This window comes from Argopecten irradians, chromosome 7 (assembly GCF_041381155.1).
Source record: "Argopecten irradians isolate NY chromosome 7, Ai_NY, whole genome shotgun sequence".
Taxonomy (NCBI): domain Eukaryota; kingdom Metazoa; phylum Mollusca; class Bivalvia; order Pectinida; family Pectinidae; genus Argopecten; species Argopecten irradians.
In genome coordinates, this window is record NC_091140.1 from 4,846,958 (window position 1) to 4,871,482 (window position 24,525).

General features: G+C 33.0%; 1 protein-coding gene across 1 annotated transcript in view; it reads left to right on the top strand.

Moving 5' to 3' along the window:
• Positions 1-24,525, top strand: part of LOC138327335 (uncharacterized) — a 102,766-nt gene that overhangs the window by 60,385 nt on the left and 17,856 nt on the right. The window contains exons 18-22 of the mRNA XM_069273353.1: positions 11,798-11,831; positions 12,079-12,193; positions 20,081-20,147; positions 24,179-24,251; positions 24,304-24,474. Of these exons, the coding sequence (XP_069129454.1) occupies positions 11,798-11,831; positions 12,079-12,193; positions 20,081-20,147; positions 24,179-24,251; positions 24,304-24,474 (460 nt within the window). The remainder of the gene's footprint in view (positions 1-11,797; positions 11,832-12,078; positions 12,194-20,080; positions 20,148-24,178; positions 24,252-24,303; positions 24,475-24,525) is intronic.

Consider the following 24,525-nt stretch of genomic DNA (forward strand, 5'->3'; position numbering starts at 1 on the left):
TATCCATACTGTTATAAATCATACCTTATCCATACTGTTATAATCATACCTTATCCATACTGTTATAAATCATACCTTATCCATACTGTTATAAATCATACCTATCCTTACCATACTGTTATATAAATCATACCTTATCCATACTGTGTATAAATCATACCTTATCCATACTGTTATAATATACCTTATCCATACTGTAATAAATCATACCTTATCCATACTGTGTATAATAATACATCATACCTTATCCATACTGTATATAAATCATACCTTATCCATACTGTGTATAAATCATACCTTTATATAACCATCCATACTGTGTATAAATCATACCTTATCCATACTGTATATAAAATTCCATACGTTATAACCTTATCCATACTGTATATAAATCATACCTTATCCATACTGTGTATAAATCATACCTTATCCATACTGTGTATAAATCATACCTTATCCATACTGTGTATATAAATCATACCTTATCCATACTGTGTATAAATCATACCTTATCCATACTGTGTATAAATCAACTACCTTATCCATACTGTATATAAATCATACATACCTTATCCATACTGTATATAAATCATACCTTATCCATACTGTGTATAAATCATACCTTATCCATACTGTGTTATAAATCATACCTTATCCATACTGTGTATAAATCATACCTTATCCATACTGTGTATAAATCATACCTTATCCATACTGTGTATAAATCATATATACCTATGTTATAAATCATACCTTATCCATACTGTGTATAAATCATACCTTATCCATACTGTGTATATAAATCATACCTTATCCATACTGTTATAAATCATACCTTATCCATACTGTTATAAATCATACCTTATCCATACTGTATATAAATCATACCTTATCCATACTGTATATAATCATACCTTATCCATACTGTATATAAATCATACCTTATCCATACTGTATATAAATCATACCTTATCCATACTGTGTATATAAATCATACCTTATCCATACTGTTATAAATCATACCTTATCCATACTGTATATAAATCATACCTTATCCATACTGTGTATAAATCATACCTTATCCATACTGTGTATAAATCATACCTTATTTTACCTTGTGATATAAATCATACCCGTTAGTTTTACCTTGTGATATAAATCATACCCGTTAGTTTTACCTTGTGATATAAATCATACCCGTTAGTTTTACCTTGTGATATAAATCATACCCGTTAGTTTTACCTTGTGATATAAATCATACCCGTTAGTTTTACCTTGTGATATAAATCATACCCGTTAGTTTTACCTTGTGATATAAATCATACCCGTTAGTTTTACCTTGTGATATAAATCATACCTTATACCGTTACTTTACCTTGTGATATAAATCATACCCGTTAGTTTTACCTTGTGATATAAATCATACCCGTTAGTTTTACCTTGTGATATAAATCATACCCGTTAGTTTTACCTTGTGATATAAATCATACCCGTTAGTTTTACCTTGTGATATAAATCATACCCGTTAGTTTTACCTTGTGATATAAATCATACCCGTTAGTTTTACCTTGTGATATAAATCATACCCGTTAGTTTTACCTTGTTATATAAAATCATACTCGTTAGTTTTACCTTGTGATATAAATCATACCCGTTAGTTTTACCTTGTGATATAAATCATACCCGTTAGTTTTACCTTGTGATATAAATCATACCCGTTAGTTTTACCTTGTGATATAAATCATACCCGTTAGTTTTACCTTGTGATATAAATCATACCCGTTAGTTTTACCTTGTGATATAAATCATACCCGTTAGTTTTACCTTGTGATATAAATCATACCCGTTAGTTTTACCTTGTGATATAAATCATACCCGTTAGTTTTACCTTGTGATATAAATCATACCCGTTAGTTTTACCTTGTGATACAAATCATACCCGTTAGTTTTATCTGTGATATATAAATCATACCCGTTAGTTTTACCTTGTGATATAAATCATACCCGTTAGTTTTACCTTGTGATATAAATCATACCCGTTAGTTTTACCTGTGATATAAATCATACCCGTTAGTTTTACCTTGTGATATAAATCATACCCGTTAGTTTTACCTTGTGATATAAATCATACCCGTTAGTTTTACCTTGTGATATAAATCATACCCGTTAGTTTTACCTTGTGATATAAATCATACCCGTTAGTTTTACCTTGTGATATAAATCATACCCGTTAGTTTTACCTTGTGATATAAATCATACCCGTTAGTTTTACCTTGTGATATAAATCATACCTAGTTTTACCTGTTATTATACCTTTTTTTGTGATATAAATCATACCCGTTAGTTTTACCTTGTGATATAAATCATACCCGTTAGTTTTACCTTGTGATATAAATCATACCCGTTAGTTTTACCTGTGTGATATAATTATCATACCGTTAGTTTTACCTTGTGATATAAATCATACCCGTTAGTTTTACCTTGTGATATAAATCATACCCGTTAGTTTTACCTTGTGATATAAATCATACCCGTTAGTTTTACCTTGTGATATAAATCATACCCGTTAGTTTTACCTGTGTGATATAAATCATACCCGTTAGTTTTACCTTGTGATATAAATCATACCCGTTAGTTTTACCTTGTGATATAAATCATACCCGTTAGTTTTACCTTGTGATATAAATCATACCCGTTAGTTTTACCTTGTGATATAAATCATACCCGTTAGTTTTACCTTGTGATATAAATCATACCCGTTAGTTTTACCTTGTGATATAAATCATACCCGTTAGTTTTACCTTGTGATATAAATCATACCCGTTAGTTTTACCTTGTGATATAAATCATACCCGTTAGTTTTACCTTGTGATATAAATCATACCCGTTAGTTTTACCTTGTGATATAAATCATACCCGTTAGTTTTACCTTGTGATATAAATCATACCCGTTAGTTTTACCTTGTGATATAAATCATACCCGTTAGTTTTACCTTGTGATATAAATCATACCCGTTAGTTTTACCTTGTGATATAAATCATACCCGTTAGTTTTACCTTGTGTGATATAAATCATACCCGTTAGTTTTACCTTGTGATATAAATCATACCCGTTAGTTTTACCTTGTGATATAAATCATACCCGTTAGTTTTACCTTGTGATATAAATCATACCCGTTAGTTTTACCTTGTGATATAAATCATACCCGTTAGTTTTACCTTGTGATATAAATCATACCCGTTAGTTTTACCTTGTGATATAAATCATACCCGTTAGTTTTACCTTGTGATATAAATCATACCCGTTTAGTTTTACCTTGTGATATAAATCATACCCGTTAGTTTTACCTTGTGATATAAATCATACCCGTTAGTTTTACCTTGTGATATAAATCATCACCCGTAGTTTTTACCTTGTGATATAAATCATACCCGTTAGTTTTACCTTGTGATATAAATCATACCCGTTAGTTTTACCTTGTGATATAAATCATACCGTTAGTTTTACCTTGTGATATAAATCATACCCGTTAGTTTTACCTTGTGATATAAATCATACCCGTTAGTTTTACCTTGTGATATAAATCATACCCGTTAGTTTTACCTTGTGATATAAATCATACCCGTTAGTTTTACCTTGTGATATAAATCATACCCGTTAGTTTTACCTTGTGATATAAATCATACCCGTTAGTTTTACCTTGTGATATAAATCATCAACGTTAGTTTTACCTTGTGATATAAATCATACCCGTTAGTTTTACCTTGTGATATAAATCATACCCGTTAGTTTTACCTTGTGATATAAATCATACCCGTTAGTTTTACCTTGTGATATAAATCATACCCGTTAGTTTTACCTTGTGATATAAATCATACCCGTTAGTTTTACCTTGTGATATAAATCATACCCGTTAGTTTTACCTTGTGATATAAATCATACCCGTTAGTTTTACCTTGTGATATAAATCATACCCGTTAGTTTTACCTTGTGATATAAATCATACCCGTTAGTTTTACCTTGTGATATAAATCATACCCGTTAGTTATACCTTGTGATATAAATCATACCCGTTAGTTTTACCTTGTGATATAAATCATACCCGTTAGTTTTACCTTGTGATATAAATCATACCCGTTATTTTTACATTGTGATATAAATCATACCCGTTAGTTTTACCTTGTGATATAAATCATACCCGTTAGTTTTACCTTGTGATATAAATCATACCCGTTAGTTTTACCTTGTGATATAAATCATACCCGTTAGTTTTACCTTGTGATATAAATCATACCCGTTAGTTTTACCTGTGATATAAATCATACCCGTTAGTTTTACCTTGTGATATAAATCATACCCGTTAGTTTTACCTTGTGATATAAATCATACCCGTTAGTTTTACCTTGTGATATAAATCATACCCGTTAGTTTTACCTTGTTATATAAAATCATGGCCGTTTGTTTTACCTTGTGATATAAATCATACCCGTTAGTTTTACCTTGTGATATAAATCATACCCGTTAGTTTTACCTTGTGATATAAATCATACCCGTTAGTTTTACTTGTGATATAAATCATACCCGTTAGTTTTACCTTGTGATATAAATCATACCCGTTAGTTTTACCTTGTGATATAAATCATACCCGTTAGTTTTACCTTGTGATATAAATCATACCCGTTAGTTTTACCTGTGATATAAATCATACCCGTTATTTTACCTGTGATATAAATCATACCCGTTAGTTTTACCTTGTGATATAAATCATACCCGTTAGTTTTACCTTGTGATATAAATCATACCCGTTAGTTTTACCTTGTGATATAAATCATACCCGTTAGTTTTACCTTGTGATATAAATCATACCCGTTAGTTTTACCTTGTGATATAAATCATACCCGTTAGTTTTACCTTGTGATATAAATCATACCCGTTAGTTTTACCTTGTGATATAAATCATACCCGTTAGTTTTACCTTGTGATATAAATCATACCCGTTAGTTTTACCTTGTGATATAAATCATACCCGTTAGTTTTTTACCTTGTGATATAAATCATACCCGTTAGTTTTACCTTGTGATATAAATCATACCCGTTAGTTTTACCTTGTGATATAAAATCATACCCGTTAGTTTTACCTTGTGATATAAATCATACCCGTTAGTTTTACCTTGTGATATAAATCATACCCGTTAGTTTTACCTTGTGATATAAATCATACCCGTTAGTTTTACCTTGTGATATAAATCATACCCGTTAGTTTTACCTTGTGATATAAATCATACCCGTTAGTTTTACCTTGTGATATAAATCATACCCGTTAGTTTTACCTTGTGATATAAATCATACCCGTTAGTTTTACCTTGTGATATAAATCATACCCGTTAGTTTTACCTTGTGATATAAATCATACCCGTTAGTTTTACCTTGTGATATAAATCATACCCGTTAGTTTTACCTTGTGATATAAATCATACCCGTTAGTTTTACCTTGTGATATAAATCATACCCGTTAGTTTTACCTTGTGATATAAATCATACCCGTTAGTTTTACCTTGTGATATAAATCATACCCGTTATTTTTACCTTGTGATATAAATCATACCCGTTAGTTTTACCTTGTGATATAAATCATGCCCGTTAGTTTTACCTTGTGATATAAATCATACCCGTTAGTTTTACCTTGTGATATAAATCATACCCGTTAGTTTTACCTTGTGATATAAATCATACCCGTTAGTTTTACCTTGTGATATAAATCATACCCGTTAGTTTTACCTTGTGATATAAATCATACCCGTTAGTTTTACCTTGTGATATAAATCATACCCGTTAGTTTTACCTTGTGATATAAATCATACCCGTTAGTTTTACCTTGTGATATAAATCATACCCGTTAGTTTTACCTTGTGATATAAATCATACCCGTTAGTTTTACCTTGTGATATAAATCATACCCGTTATTTTTACCTTGTGATATAAAGCATACCCGTTAGTTTTACCTTGTGATATAAATCATACCCGTTAGTTTTACCTTGTGATATAAATCATACCCGTTAGTTTTACCTTGTGATATAAATCATACCCGTTAGTTTTACCTTGTGATATAAATCATACCCGTTAGTTTTACCTTGTGATATAAATCATACCCGTTAGTTTTACCTTGTGATATATAAATCATACCCGTTAGTTTTACCTTGTGATATAAATCATACCCGTTAGTTTTACCTTGTGATATAAATCATACCCGTTAGTTTTACCTTGTGATATAAATCATACCCGTTAGTTTTACCTTGTGATATAAATCATACCCGTTAGTTTTACCTTGTGATATAAATCATACCCGTTAGTTTTACCTTGTGATATAAATCATACCGTTAGTTTTACCTTGTGATATAAATCATACCCGTTAGTTTTACCTTGTGATATAAATCATACCCGTTAGTTTTACCTTGTGATATAAATCATACCCGTTAGTTTTACCTTGTGATATAAATCATACCCGTTAGTTTTACCTTGTGATATAAATCATACCCGTTAGTTTTACCTTGTGATATAAATCATACCCGTTAGTTTTACCTTGTGATATAAATCATACCCGTTAGTTTTACCTTGTGATATAAATCATACCCGTTAGTTTTACCGTTGTGATATAAATCATACCCGTTAGTTTTACCTTGTGATATTATACCTATTACCTTAGTTTTACCTTGTGATATAAATCATACCCGTTAGTTTTACCTTGTGATATAAATCATACCCGTTAGTTTTACCTTGTGATATAAATCATACCCGTTAGTTTTACCTTGTGATATAAATCATACCCGTTAGTTTTACCTTGTGATATAAATCATACCCGTTAGTTTTACCTTGTGATATAAATCATACCCGTTAGTTTTACCTTGTGATATAAATCATACCCGTTAGTTTTACCTTGTGATATAAATCATACCCGTTAGTTTTACCTTGTGATATAAATCATACCCGTTAGTTTTACCTTGTGATATAAATCATACCCGTTAGTTTTACCTTGTGATATAAATCATACCCGTTAGTTTTACCTTGTGATATAAATCATACCCGTTAGTTTTACCTTGTGATATAAATCATACCCGTTAGTTTTACCTTGTGATATAAATCATACCCGTTAGTTTTACCTTGTGATATAAATCATACCCGTTAGTTTTACTGTTTTTACCTTAGTTTACTGTATATAAATCATACCCGTTAGTTTTACCTTGTGATATAAATCATACCCGTTAGTTTTACCTTGTGATATAAATCATACCCGTTAGTTTTACCTTGTGATATAAATCATACCCGTTAGTTTTACCTTGTGATATAAATCATACCCGTTAGTTTTACCTTGTGATATAAATCATACCCGTTAGTTTTACCTTGTGATATAAATCATACCCGTTAGTTTTACCTTGTGATATAAATCATACCCGTTAGTTTTACCTTGTGATATAAATCATACCCGTTAGTTTTACCTGTGTGATATAAATCATACCCGTTAGTTTTTACCTTGTGATATAAATCATACCCGTTAGTTTTACCTTGTGATATAAATCATACCGTTAGTTTTACCTTGTGATATATAAATCATACCCGTTAGTTTTACCTTGTGATATAAATCATACCCGTTAGTTTTACCTTGTGATATAAATCATACCCGTTAGTTTTACCTTGTGATATAAATCATACCCGTTAGTTTTACCTTGTGATATAAATCATACCCGTTAGTTTTACCTTGTGATATAAATCATACCCGTTAGTTTTACCTTGTGATATAAATCATACCCGTTAGTTTTACCTTGTGATATAAATCATACCCGTTAGTTTTACCTGTGATATAAATCATACCCGTTAGTTTTACCTTGTTATATAAAATCATGGCCGTTTGTTTTACCTTGTGATATAAATCATACCCGTTAGTTTTACCTTGTGATATAAATCATACCCGTTAGTTTTACCTTGTGATATAAATTATACCCGTTAGTTAAGCCTTGTGATATAAATCATGCCCGTTAGTTTTACCTTGTGATTTAAATCATACTCGTTATTTTTACCTTGTGATATAAATTATACCCGTTAAATTTGCCTTGTGATATAAATCATACCCGTTAGTTTTACCTTGTGATATAAATCATACCCGTTAGTTTTACCTGTGATATAAATCATACCCGTTAGTTTTATCTTGTGATATAAATCATACCCGTTAGTTTTACCTTGTGATATAAATCATACCCGTTAGTTTTACCTTGTGATATAAATCATACCCGTTAGTTTTACCTTGTGATATAAATCATACCCGTTAGTTTTACCTTGTGATATAAATCATACCCGTTAGTTTACTTTTTAACCTTGTGATATAAATCATACCCGTTAGTTTTACCTTGTGATATAAATCATACCCGTTAGTTTTACCTTGTGATATAAATCATACCCGTTAGTTTTACCTTGTGATATAAATCATACCCGTTAGTTTTACCTTGTGATATAAATCATACCCGTTAGTTTTTACCTTGTGATATAAATCATACCCGTTAGTTTTACCTTGTGATATAAATCATACCGTTAGTTTACCTTGTGATATAATCATACCGTTAGTTTTACCTTGTGATATAAATCATACCCGTTAGTTTTACCTTGTGATATAAATCATACCCGTTAGTTTTACCTTGTGATATAAATCATACCCGTTAGTTTTACCTTGTGATATAAATCATACCCGTTAGTTTTACCTTGTGATATAAATCATACCCGTTAGTTTTACCTTGTGATATAAATCATACCCGTTAGTTTTACCTTGTGATATAAATCATACCCGTTAGTTTTACCTTGTGATATAAATCATACCCGTTAGTTTTACCTTGTGATATAAATCATACCCGTTAGTTTTACCTTGTGATATAAATCATACCCGTTAGTTTTACCTTGTGATATAAATCATACCCGTTAGTTTTACCTTGTGATATAAATCATACCCGTTAGTTTTACCTTGTGATATAAATCATACCCGTTAGTTTTACCTTGTGATATAAAATCATACCCGTTAGTTTTACCTTGTGATATAAATCATACCCGTTAGTTTTACCTTGTGATATAAATCATACCCGTTAGTTTTACCTTGTGATATAAATCATACCCGTTAGTTTTACCTTGTGATATAAATCATACCCGTTAGTTTTACCTTGTGATATAAATCATACCCGTTAGTTTTACCTTGTGATATAAATCATACCCGTTAGTTTTACCTTGTGATATAAAAATCATACCCGTTAGTTTTACCTTGTGATATAAATCATACCCGTTAGTTTTACCTTGTGATATAAATCATACCCGTTAGTTTTACCTTGTGATATAAATCATACCCGTTAGTTTTTACCTTGTTATATAAATCATACCCGTTAGTTTTACCTTGTGATATAAATCATACCCGTTAGTTTTACCTTGTGATATAAATCATACCCGTTAGTTTTACCTTGTGATATAAATCATACCCGTTAGTTTTACCTTGTGATATAAATCATACCCGTTAGTTTTACCTTGTGATATAAATCATACCCGTTAGTTTTACCTTGTGATATAAATCATACCCGTTAGTTTTTACCTTGTGATATAAATCATACCCGTTAGTTTTTACCTTGTGATATAAATCATACCCGTTAGTTTTACCTTGTGATATAAATCATACCCGTTAGTTTTACCTTGTGATATAAATCATACCCGTTAGTTTTACCTTGTGATATAAATCATACCCGTTAGTTTTACCTTGTGATATAAATCATACCCGTTAGTTTTACCTTGTGATATAAATCATACCCGTTAGTTTTACCTTGTGATATAAATCATACCCGTTAGTTTTACCTTGTGATATAAATCATACCCGTTAGTTTTACCTTGTGATATAAATCATACCCGTTAGTTTTACCTTGTGATATAAATCATACCCGTTAGTTTTACCTTGTGATATAAATCATACCCGTTAGTTTTACCTTGTGATATAAATCATACCCGTTAGTTTTACCTTGTGATATAAATCATACCCGTTAGTTTTACCTTGTGATATAAATCATACCCGTTAGTTTTACCTTGTGATATAAATCATACCCGTTAGTTTTACCTTGTGATATAAATCATACCGTTAGTTTTACCTTGTGATATAAATCATACCCGTTAGTTTTACCTTGTGATATAAATCATACCCGTTAGTTTTACCTTGTGATATAAATCATACCCGTTAGTTTTACCTTGTGATATAAATCATACCCGTTAGTTTTACTTGTGATATAAATCATACCCGTTAGTTTTACCTTGTGATATAAATCATACCCGTTAGTTTTACCTTGTGATATAAATCATACCCGTTAGTTTTACCTTGTGATATAAATCATACCCGTTAGTTTTACCTTGTGATATAAATCATACCCGTTAGTTTTACCTTGTGATATAAATCATACCGTTAGTTTTACCTTGTGATATAAATCATACCCGTTAGTTTTACCTTGTGATATAAATCATACCCGTTAGTTTTACCTTGTGATATAAATCATACCCGTTAGTTTTACCTTGTGATATAAATCATACCCGTTAGTTTTACCTTGTGATATAAATCATTACCCGTTAGTTTTACCTTGTGATATAAATCATACCCGTTAGTTTTACCTGTGATATAAATCATACCCGTTAGTTTTACCTTGTGATATAAATCATACCCGTTAGTTTTACCTGTGATATAAATCATACCCGTTAGTTTTTACCTTGTGATAAATATAAATCATACCTTATCCATACTGTATATAAATCATACCTTATCCATACTGTGTATAAATCATACCTTATCCATACTGTATATAAATCATACCTTATCCATACTGTATATAAATCATACCTTATCCATACTGTATATAAATCATACCTTATCCATACTGTATATAAATCATACCTTATCCATACTGTGTATAAATCATACCTTATCCATACTGTATATAAATCATACCTTATCCATACTGTATATAAATCATACCTTATCCATACTGTATATAAATCATACCTTATCCATACTGTATATAAATCATACCTTATCCATACTGTGTATAAATCATACCTTATCCATACTGTGTATAAATCATACCTTATCCATACTGTGTATAAATCATACCTTATCCATACTGTATATAAATCATACCTTATCCATACTGTGTATAAATCATACCTTATCCATACTGTGTATAAATCATACCTTATCCATACTGTGTATAAATCATACCTTATCCATACTGTGTATAAATCATACCTTATCCATACTGTATATAAATCATACCTTATCCATACTGTGTATAAATCATACCTTATCCATACTGTATATAAATCATACCTTATCCATACTGTATATAAATCATACCTTATCCATACTGTATATAAATCATACCTTATCCATACTGTGTATAAATCATACCTTATCCATACTGTATATAAATCATACCTTATCCATACTGTGTATAAATCATACCTTATCCATACTGTATATAAATCATACCTTATCCATACTGTGTATAAATCATACCTTATCCATACTGTGTATAAATCATACCTTATCCATACTGTATATAAATCATACCTTATCCATACTGTGTATAAATCATACCTTATCCATACTGTGTATAAATCATACCTTATCCATACTGTGTATAAATCATACCTTATCCATACTGTATATAAATCATACCTTATCCATACTTTTATAAATCGTTCATTATCCATAGTGTTATTTTTTTCTTATTTTTACAGAATGGGATCCTATAGTGATCTGTTTTTGGATGAGGTGAGTTAAGGGATATAACTAGCATAATTACTAAGGGAGATAACTATTGTTTAAAGGGAAATAACTTGAATATAATACATCATATCAGAATCATTTTTGACCAAATACATGTAATGTTAGAATTAAAAAAACCAAAAACATTGTATATGAAGCAAGTGAAGATTGGTAAACTCTGGAGGAAGAGTTTGAAATCCTACCTTGTTTTAGATGCTATCATTGGTTTAACTTTAGTGATTACTTATTGTAGGAGTTCCTGAGATCGTTCCACATGAAACATTCCTCCAGTGCAACCACTGTGGCTAACACTCCTGTCCCCATGGAATATGTATCCATTGTATCTAATGCCCCACGCTCCACTATCGGTAAGTCTGTCTTATTACTGCTTTTCTCAGGTTTGAATATCCTACTGGATGTATGGTTGACTGTTGTGTAGTAAAACACCTTTAGGATGTTTCTATTTGGTAAGAATTACGAACACCAGTAGTTTGATTTGGAAAACCGATGTGGCACAATTAAATGAGATGTTTACTATGGATAATTTCAAAATTTAGAAAACGGAAAGTCACTTTGAAAATAGTTTTTAGTAGTTTAAAAAAGTATATTTCCATTCTAGAAGTTGAGGACAGATGTTGTTTTGTAACTACTCACGGGTACTTGATTGTTTAAGATGTTGTTTTGTAACTACTGGTATTTGCTTGTGTAAGACAAAGCAAATGTTTGGCACAATCATTATGAAATTCAAAACTTTTTATGTTATTACAATATTATATGATAGAGGTTAAAAGTCCTGATATCGGGTTAAAACATGATAGAGTAAGAGTTACCAAGTTTGTTGGTTTTTTTTTAGCCCACCATCATCAGATGGTGGGCTATTTAAATCGCCTTTCGTCCGTGGTCCGTCGTCCGTCCTTCCGTCCGTCCGTCCATTAACAATTCTTGTTACCGATATTTCTCAGAAAGTACGAAAGGGATCTTTCTCAAATTTCATATGTCGGTTCCCCTAGGACATTAGTTGTGCATATTGCATTTTGGGACCGATCGATGTACAAGATGGCCGACAGGCGGCCATCTTGGATTTTGATAGTTAAAGTTTGTTACCGCTATTTCTCAAAAAGTACTGAAGGGATCTTTCTCAAATTTCATAAATAGGGTCCCCTAGGGCCCTAGTTGTGCATATTGCATTTTGGGACGGATCGGTGAACAAGATGGCCGACAGGCGGCCATCTTGGATTTTGATAGTTAAAGTTTGTTACCGCTATTTCTCAAAAAGTGCTGAAGGGATCTTTCTCAAATTTCATATACAGGTTCCCCTAGGGCCCTAGTTGTGCATAGTACATTTTGGGACCGATCGATGAACAAGATGGCCGCCTGTCGGCCATCTTGTTCATCGATTGGTCCCAAAATGTCCCGACAGGCGGCCATCTTGGATTTTGATAGTTAAAGTTTGTTACCGCTATTTTTCAAAAAGTACTGATGGGATCTTTCTCAAATTTCATATATATATATAGGTTTCCCTAGGACCCTAGTTGTGCATGTTCCATTTTGGGACCAATCTGTGAACAAGATGGCCGACAGGCGGCCTACTTGGATTTTGATAGTTAAAGTTTGTTACCGCTATTTCTCAAAAAGTACTGAAGGGATCTTTCTCAAATTTCATATGTCGGTTCCGCTAGGACCCTAGTTGTGCATATTGCATTTTGGGACCGACTGGTCAACAAGATGGCCGACAGGCGGCCATCTTGGATTTTAATGGTTAAAGTTTGTTACCACTATTTCTCAAAAAGTACTAAAGGGATCTTTATCAAATTTCATATACAGGTTCCCCTAGGACCCTAGTTGTACATATTGCATTTTGGGACCGATCGGTCAACAAGATGACCGACTGACGGCCATCTTGGATTTTGATAGTTAAAGTTTGTTATCGCTATTTCTCAGAAAGTACTGAAGGGATCTTTCTCAAATTCCATGCATAGTTTCCCCTTGTACCCTAGTTGTGCATAGTACATTTAAGGACTGATCCATAATGCCTTTCGGGACTGATCGGTAAACAAGATGGCAAACTGGCCGCCATCTTAGATTTCATTGTTGAAGTTTGTTACCACTATTTCTTAGAAAGTACTATAGGGATCTGTCTCAAATTTTATATGTAGTGTGTTTGAAAAAGTTTGAAAAGCAGGGAAAAGATCCCTTTTTCCATTGTCAGACATAGATCATTCTTTGGTGGGCGCCAAGATCCCTCTGGGATCTCTTGTTTCAAAATAAAAATGATATTCATCAATAGCAGTATTGCCAACTCACCCGATTTCCCCGGGTTGACCCGTTTTTTTAGACGTTTTAGAATGCCTAACCTGATTGACCCGACAAACACTTGTGATTTCAGACAAAGATTTAATCACATGAATAAAACATAGTCAACGTAACGTTATTCTGTTGTAGTAGGCAGGAAAGCCAATCATAATGGCCGCCATTTTGTTAAGTCAAAGATAATAATGAAACCGGAAACGTGTAAAACAAAAAATCCGGATTTTATCAAATATTATTTAAAAGATTTCTTAATACAATATTTTTATTAATTATCAGATATTAATTATGTTATTACAAAAAAAGATCATCATAGATATTATTGAATAACAATAAGAAAATAATAAATATATGCATATTTAAGGCTTTTAAAAAGTGTTAAAAATTACACTAAAATGTTGTTTCACATATGACCCTTGTTTTGACCCTTTCACCGGTTTTTTCAAGGGTGATCACCCGATTTGACCTCATCAGAGGTTGGCAATACTGAATGGTCACAATTTTTTTCCCAAAACCACTCGCCGGAAGAACTAACATAGGGCCTTCTAAGCTGCTTAGGTAAGGGACTGTTTGGTGACCTTTGGTGACCTCTGTCCAGCTAAACAAGATTTTTATATGTATACACATTTCTATTATTCCAGTTTTCATCTTGTTTTACCACATCTTTTTCTGACTTAAAAGGCAAAAAATTTTATTCAAAGAGAGGATATTGTAAGTATAATGGTCACGCTGTATATACTCGAGCTGCTGCTATATATACAGGCCTCATCTTATACTGTTACAGTAGAATGTCACATATCCAACCAGCTCCACCCACTAATTCATCCCTTGATCTTTAAGTTGGGGAGGAATAAGGGGAATTTTATTTGAATCTAAAAAAATCTGGAGAATAATTTTACTAAGATACCAAATGATAATATTTCAGCTGTACATCAGTCAAATTATGTCAGGTGTTGGAAAAAGTTTAGATTGGTTAACCTGTCTCAATTTCATAATGTAAATTATTTGTCTCTATATTTCTTGACTTATACTGCTCACTTGCATATATAAATAGGTATTGCTATTGAAATGACAACAAAGGTAAGGAAAGGCCCAGATGTGATTTAATTGTTGTCAAATTATCAATGACACATGTTACCCGGGAGATTGCAATGAAAGCCTAAATGGATATGTACAATTCTACTGTAGTCATGGTTACATACTGAGGTTTTGGTGAGAAAGGAATGATTGGCTAACGGTAGAAATGACAGCGTGATGTGACAGTTTGGTAGGAGCGTGGCTTTATATACAGGAGGAACACCTTCCTGGGTGAATTGTGCCAAGTCTGAAGCAATTAAGAGATTAATACAAACTATAAAAATAAACTCAAAAGATGTCTATATTGTTAATCCATCCATCCTTGGACTCAAGTGAAAGTCACACATGTATTTATTTACCCCTGGGTACATGATGGGCACCATTTGCTGCGATATCATGAATAATTCATCACTCAAATCCTCCTACTTTTGTTTGGTTCCACTAGATGTACAGATGGAAATCTTATCCAATCAGCAAGACTGTTGGAATAGACATCGCCTGTTATTAGGGACGCGACCATCTTTTCTGTTAACATCTTTACAATTTTAGGTTTCTCTTAACAATTTAAGAGTCCAAATGATTTATATGATTGTTCATTCTTAAACATCTGTGAATATACAAACAATAACTATAGAACTGCAGCAGATGTGGCCTATAAATACAGGGTTCAATAAATGTCTTAACACCAGAGATACAGGCAACTATAATGCATGCTCACTGCACAATGTTAATAGTTGCCATACAAAGTTTTTTTAACTGCTATATATCACAGCAAATAATTTTGAATATGTACTATGTATGTAATGTAAGCGTATGTGCATGAAGGTGATGGTAATTAAAATTGACAACAAGTTTTGATCAGTATTAATTAATTGGTAAGAGTTTGTGTAGTCTGAATTATAAAGTCTATGTTAAAAGAAGATATTCTTCTTTTAACATAATGCAAAATTTTACCTGAAAAGATTTCAGCTATCAATTATTTGAAAACAAAAAAATCTGCTGCAATAGCTGAAAAGATTTGTATTGTGACCAGAGCTGAAAATTCTGCAAACTCTCTGCAGAGCATGTGGCAATTTTAAAGGCTTTTTCTTGTTTGCCTTTTTTCCAAGGTCACAGTGATCAAATGGCTGGAAGATTAAAAAAATTAACCTTTTTAAAACCCAGATTGCTGATGTTGGGCCTAATCTTAGATTATATTAGCAAACAAATTTGTTTATATAGATGACCTTGACCTTCATTGAAGCTAAATTATAGGATTCAAATAGGATATAGTCTTCTAAATAATCAAGAAGCCTATAATGAATTGATATTTGGCCTGTAGTATGCTGAGGTGATGGACTATTTTGTTTGTTCTAATGAATCACCTTGACCCTCATGGTTAGATGGGTCAGGTATGTTTAATTGTATAGGTTTACCAGATAGTGGATACACTTCTGATAGAGAGGACTAAGCTTTCATTCATGCATTCAATTTTGATTGAAAATAATAAATTCACAAAAAATACAAACAAAGGGATTTTTCAATTATTACTGCAGAACAATGTACATTTCGATATTATTTTGGATTCTAAGAGATTCTGATATATTCTGGTTACAGAATTTGACTAAATGCATATTCCTGTACATCAAGAATTTTAAAAGATACTTTTTAAAAACAAAACACACGATTTCAATTCTGACAAATAAGATAAATATTCCTATAAACTTCTTTTGTATTCTTTCTTTATAAAATCAAGTATTATCAAGTCTGGCCATGAGTACTTTAAATATTTATCTTCATACCTGAATATAGAAAATATGCTTTTTGATTGTTTAAGTTACCTAAGTTTTAACTCTATTCTGTAAGACTTATAAGAAAATAACATATTCTAAGTAGGTAATATCAATATGTAAATGGTACACTTTCAAAAATCTCTTAGCCTTAAATAAAAATCTAATAAAAAAAAAAATGTACGATTACGTGAACTGGAAAAATGAGAGATTGTCACTGTAATAGATTACCTTTTTGAGTGACACATGAGGAGAAAAGATTTGAGAAATGGCAATAAAATATGGCACATTTAGTGACTGTAATCCTGGCTTTGGCGATGACTCTAAACATTGATTGTAAAGGTACTGGCAGGCTTGATGGATAGAAATCTCTTTATTACCTCGACTTTCACCGATACTTGGAGCTAATCCTGTGGATTTACAGTTGGTATCGGACAAAGTGCTGGTAAGGTTATTAGAACGAGCCCTGTAGATTTCTACAGACCTAGACAGGTACACGTGTGTTAAACATTGACGGATATATTATTGTGGGCCGGCTGTGTCTTAGAGACGTTTACACAGCATAGAATAAACACTTGGATTGGAAGGTAAAGGTAGGCACACCAATAAATTATTTGGTACCAACACAAAAAATCAATTATCAATATTTTACTTTTGAAAAAAATATTGCAAGTGTACTTTGAGTTCCAATGTACTGGTTTTACTTTTTTTTATTTTTATTTGATAAAATAGTATTTTGAATATAGATACAAAAAATGTTAATTAATATGTTCCTAATTAATTTCAACATAATTAGGTATATACTTCAATTAAAATTGGGTTTTACTTTTAGTTTAAAGTTTATTAGAATTAAATTCATAAAACTATTTCATGTTGTATTTAACTCAAATGTTTACACATTTCATACATATTAAATTTTGAAGTACTTTTCGACCTTATAAAAATTTGTTTAAATAGACATCTCACTACCAGGAGGACTTCTCTGTAATTCATATGTTGTCATAAATATATATTTACCAAAGTTATCAGGCGTTCCTCTCCGCGATATACAACTATCACTGTTTACTACCATTTAGGTGTTAACTTTTTGTAAATCTCGGTACTTTAAATCTTACTTTTTGATTTTGTGCATATGTTTATTTTAACACTGGGTGTGTACACTTTTGTAAACAAATGTTATATTTGTAAAAAATTGGATATTCTAATTGGCCCATACAATCAGCATAAGTACTGGTATCTGAGCTTTGATCTTAATGGATGTAGTTAAAATCACCTTACAGCACTTTCTGTAAATGTAAATTATGAAAAGTCGAACTTTGATATTAAGTCACATGTACTTGGAAGGTATAGAAAGCTATGGACTTACATGTTAAATGGCTTGGTACTGGTGACAAGCGGGGATATATGTGTGGGCATCTGACGGCTGGCACCTGCTGTAAAATATTTTTGAAACATACATTCATCTTGTGACCTCTAAGGCTATGTTAGGATCGAGTTCTGTCATATATGACTATATATTGAATTTTACAATTTTGATGCAGTAATTAAAAAATGACACTGAAAAGAACATTTTCGTCATAAATCTTTTACCAGTAATTGTCAATATCAATATGGCATATCAGTATGTAATGAACTTCAAATTAAAGATAGGGGAGGGATATGCCAAAAGTAGGTTGCTGTGACCTACAATTTGACCTTTGACCTACATTAAAGAAATTCCCCATGTTCTGTCTCCTGTACTCCACAGTATCAATATTATTGATATTGTAATAATTATCCATTTTCATAGACAATTATCAGAGTCATAATTAACTCAATGTTAATTCAAAATAGTATTGTGGTTTATATAATGTCATTAACGAATTTAATTCCAATAAATTTTCTTATGAACTTTTTTCACATTATGGACATTATAGCCAAGATTTTTCCAGAAAAGTATAGTGTGAATTATTGATCGACTATTTTTGTTTTACTTTTACCTTAAGTTTAAAGTACATGTGCTAGGATTGACTATTGCTTTTACTGTAAGTTTATTGTACTAGAATTGACCATTTAACGAGTAGTTGAGAGCACAGATATGGATTTACAAGCCGGGTTAGTGTCTGTTATATTTACTTATCTGAACACCTTTTTGTTTACTGATGGCTATAGCGTGTGATATAGGGTCATTGTGTGTCTATGTCCATTCCGGGGTCAAATCACAAAATTATAGTCAATGGTAGGTTTATAGGGGCAATATAGCTTGATTCACACCTGCTACCTGATCAGGTAAATCTAATGTCAAGAGATCAATTTAGTTTTCACAATTGGACTGTTTATAACTTATTTGTATTAATTACTGTTATTTTGAATCAAAAAAACATATTTTTCTGTATTTTTCCTTATTATTTATGTTGTTTTTATTTTTTTTTTTTGCATCTTATATTTTACTCGGTAGAATGATTTTGTGCCAGATGTAATTTTCACATTTCTTGAACAAATATTTCAATATATTATATATGATCATTGACCTGGGTACAAAATGATCACATCAGTAGTATTTGGTAAAAGATATTTTTAACTGAGATTATTGTCAAAAATTGAGTTTACGTTAAAAACAAAGTACACAATCATATATGTGTAAACATGTAAGTTGTATTTACAAGTAAATGATATAAAGCTGTATTATTCAGAAACATCTGAATTTGTTTTGTCAATATTTGGCTGATAATATATAAACAGTGTTTTAAGTAACTTGTCAACTTTTATATCTGCGGTTCGCCTGGTAGAACGGTTCCATGTTTGTGTGTATTGATAACTCCAGGTATACTCCGACACACCAATCACACCGTCTATCATAAATAAATCCTGTACTTGGGTTTTATAGATTTTTACGGCACCAATCGTCAAGATAGAACTCAGGTGTTGGATCATTATATACTCGATTCTTTGTCTTGTCCGGAAACCAAGCAATCACATGTCACTCAGCTCAGATTATTCAATCGATCGAGATTTTTTTCTGAAACAGGCAATACTATGATATCTACCGACAAATCGAGAGAAACTGTATGAGTAAGAGTAAAGTCAACATATTCCATTTAAATGTCTCGTTTGTTTTAACAGATAGTAGGGCACAAAGTCGCCATTCCAGATTCTCAGAACGACCAGAGAGCCAGTTTCAGGACTTCCAGTAAGTAAATAAATCATTTATTTAGCATGTTATTTTTCAATGAGATATTGTTGTGCATTTTTTAATGGTTTGATTTCCATTTCTGATACATAAGAAATAAACATTGATATTAGTGTTGGACAGTACATTGTTACACAGACCTCGTTAGTGTACCTGGCATTGTTGACCAGGTAAACAAGCGGTATAACACTACCTTATGATACCAATCTATAACTTCCTCTTCTAACCAAGTCTTCTTATCACTTTTAATAATTCAATTGAAATATAAATTATAGTAGTTAAATTTATTGGAAATTTTTTTTTTTTAATTTAATAAACTTAATTATATTATGTAAGTTTGAAAATTGTTATGAAGGATTTAAAAAATAATCAGATGACATTGCAATGAATTCTAACTTAGATAGTAGAGTTTTATATACATACTTAATGTATGTTGTTACACATTTCTTTTCAGATTATGCATTCTTTATATATATGTTTTAAGTGTCAAGGTTTAAAGTATTGTTAAACTTTATTATATTCAGCATATCTGTTACAGTTGGGAACTATTCACAGGATTTATCTTGACATGAAAATTCTAATTGATGTAGTTTTTGAATCGATTAATCACTTGACAGGTTGTGATATGTAATAAAATGATATCTGCAAAATTTCCATGGTTAATACCCAAAATTTGAGTATTTGGGTGAAACAGCCAATTTGGTGAAATATAAAACCCATGAATATAATTAACCATAATAAATTAGTACTCTGTGTTTTGTTTCTCTTTATAGAGTTCAGTAAATTTTCCATTATTGTGCAATGAAGAAGTGATAGTTAATTGTACAAATATACTTGTGTGTACAATTAGAAGTGTGTAAAACAGTTATAGCCTGGTCACAGAACTAGTGTATGGGGATGTTTTGGTGCCAATTCTATATCATATCAGGTCGATATATATATGTATATATCTACCAGCAAAAACAAGGAGAAATACTTAATCATGACAAAAATTATCTCAGGTTATCGTCATTGGCGGCTAAAGTGAAGAGGTTGTGTACACTGTTTAGGATAAGGGTCGGCCTCGAGTAGGCAGGGTGCCAGGTCTATAGGCTGTCTTACATAGATATAATGTTTGGGAGGGACTGAGGGTAGGGGCATCAGGTGTTAGAGAGGGACTGAGGGTAGGGGCATCAGGTGTTAGGGAGGGGACACAGGGTAGGGGCATGGTGTTAGGGAGGGGACACAGGGTAGGGGCACAGGGTAGGGGGCATCAGGTGTTAGGGAGGGGACACAGGGTAGGGGCATGGTGTTAGGGAGGGAACACAGGATAGGGGCATCAGGTGTTAGGGAGGGGACACATGGTAGGGGCATGGTGTTAGGGAGAGGACACAGGGTAGGGGCAAGGTGTTAGGGAGGGGACACAGGGTAGGGGCATGGTGTTAGAGAGGGGACACAGGGTAGGGGCATGGTGTTACGGAGGGGGCACAGGGTAGGGGCATGGTGTAAGGGAGGAGAAACAGGGTAGGGACATGGTGTTAGGGAGAGGACACAGGGTAGGGGCATGGTGTTAGGGAGGGGACATAGGGTAGGGGCATCAGGTGTTAGGGAGGGGGTAGGGACACTAGATGTTAGGGAGGGGACACAGTGTAGGGGAAAGGTGTTAGGGAGTAGACTGAGTGTAGGGGAAAGGTGTTAGGGAGAGGACACAGGGTAGGGACATGGTGTTAGGAAGGATTGGATCAAGCGTAGGGGCACGGTGTTAGGGAGGAGGAGACTAAAGATAAGGGAATTTTGCTTGGGAGGGGACTGAGTGTAGGGGCATGGTGCTAGGGAAGGGACTGGGGGATGGGAAAGATGTTAGGGATATGATTCAAGGTTGGGACTTGGTGTTAGGGAAGAGGGGACTGAGGGTAGGGGCATAGTGCTAGGGAGGATGGGATGGAGTGTAGGGGCATGGTGTTAGGAAAGTGACAGAGGATATATTCTGGACACAGCAGGGAAGGGACTGCATGAGGATAGTGGCATAGTGCTAGGGAGGAGACTTATGGTAGGGGCACGCTGTTAGGCAAGGGACTGAGGATAAGGGCAAGTGTTAGGGAAGTGACTGGAGTAAAAAAAAATCATAGTGTTGTGGAAAGGGATTGAGGGTGAGAGTTTGAGGGACAGCGGATTATAGAGGCTGAGGACATTTATGAGAAAAGATTGAGTGCCTGCTTTAAACTTTGACTTATCGAATGTTAATACTGTTGCACAATTTAAAACACTCCTTTTTAACATTAATAAAATGGAACCTGATATAACAAATACCTTTATAAACAAAGGTTCTCGAATTATAAATATTACTCTGTGCCAGCTCAGAAATTCCTCTAGCAATCTAAATTCTGACCTATTTCGCGATCATTTGAGAGATTCTCCAATTTGTTCTTGTGGCCTTGGTAATGAAACAGCCAAACACTATCTTTTCATATGTCCTTTATTTAATGAACAAAGATCATCACTCAGAACCAAAATACATAACTCCAATATCCCCCACTCGCATTTTAACACAAAAACTCTACTGCATGGCTGTGACAATTGTGATGAAGAAAAAAATACATATTTATTGCAATGCATATCAGAATATATATCTGAAACTAAAAGATTTTTTTAGATTTTTCTACTATGATAGGTTGGGGAGATACACTAATAATAAAATTCATTCATAATGTAATGTTAAATGTTAAATATTTTGTTGATAATTGTACTATACCGGATGTGTTTGGATATGGCTAATATAGGCTTTGCCTGTTGCCAAATCCATTTGCATATTATTTGCAATAAAATTTGTTGAAATGAAATGAGTGCCTGCACTGTATATGTTGAATTGAACAGAGAACATCTCGTTGAATTTTGGTAGACCTTTAAGATTATTGTCTACATAATAAATCCTTATTCTTTCTTTGTCATTGGAAATCTGACTTCTTAGTAAATTGATGTGTATATTAGTTCTTTCTTTATATATTGGCCAAGATCATCATGTAACTACATATGTACCTGTTTTAAATGTGTGTTGTGGGATTAAAGCATGCTACAGTTGTATATAAAACATTGTATACATGCAGCCGGATTATCATGTTCATATTAGAATTTGTATGTAATCCTTACTAAATATTTAAAACAAGATCTATTTAATCAAGTTCCTATGAAATATGGAAGTCCACATAGCACGCACTGTTTAAACTTCAAAAAATTCTATACACTTAAAACAAGAAATCTGACAGAGCTGATTATGGGATTAGCCTGTCTGTTGTTGTATTTATATACTACAGAGGATTATTGAAGGATTTCATGATATAATTACTGTGTGTCAGAGAAGGTAGACACCCATTCAGTACTGTAGTATTTGTTTATGTTAGTTATTGCCATAAGTTATCTCCCTTACCAGTGTACAAAGGAATAGGTGAAGATGAAGTTTAGATGGAATATTGTAAAGTATAATATATAGAAATGTATGGTTGTGTAACACTGCTATCCTAATGACATCAACAGCATCTTCCATTTAGTGATATATCCCTTTTTTCGGATACATTCCCAATGTTTGGCTAAATGGAAACGGTTTATCTAGCATGTCTTGTTTGAAGGTAATATTGGGCGCAGCACTTCTATGGTAACGCATACATGGAAATATAAGAAAAAACACAATCTTCAACATTCAATCCTACGCACTGACAGTTTCAGTTTGCGGCCGCCATTTTTTTACCCACTGTCACAAGGAATGATGAATTGTAATCTTTAGTAAGCACTGTATATGTTTATAGGCTACATGAGGACGAGCGGGAAGGTAACACAACAGCAACCTGTACACCTCGTGTAATCTTTAGTAAGCACTGTATATGTTTATAGGCTACATGAGGACGAGCGGGAAGGTAACACAACAGCGACCTGATGAATTGTAATCTTTAGTAAGCACTGTATATGTTTATAGGCTACATGAGGACGAGCGGGAAGGTAACACAACAGCAACCTGTACACCTCGTGTAATCTTTAGTAAGCACTGTATATGTTTATAGGCTACATGAGGACGAGCGGGAAGGTAACACAACAGCGACCTGTACACCTCGTGCTGACTGGGAGGGGCCAGAGGGGCCACTCGACCTGTACACCTCGTGCTGACTGGGAGGGGCCAGGGGATGACTCGGGGGCGAGGCCAGTAGAGGGAACGGGACCAGTAGACGGGGCGGAGAGCAAAACAGAACCAGATCATATCAGTCTCATTCTCCCCGCTAACAGTCAGGATCAGCAGGCCTCAGACGACTCGCTAAAGGTCAGGGAGGATGTTACCACTCAAACAGATGACTTGGAAGAGGTTTGTAAACACATGTTTTCACTGCTGGAAAAAAAAGTTACTTTGATGAGC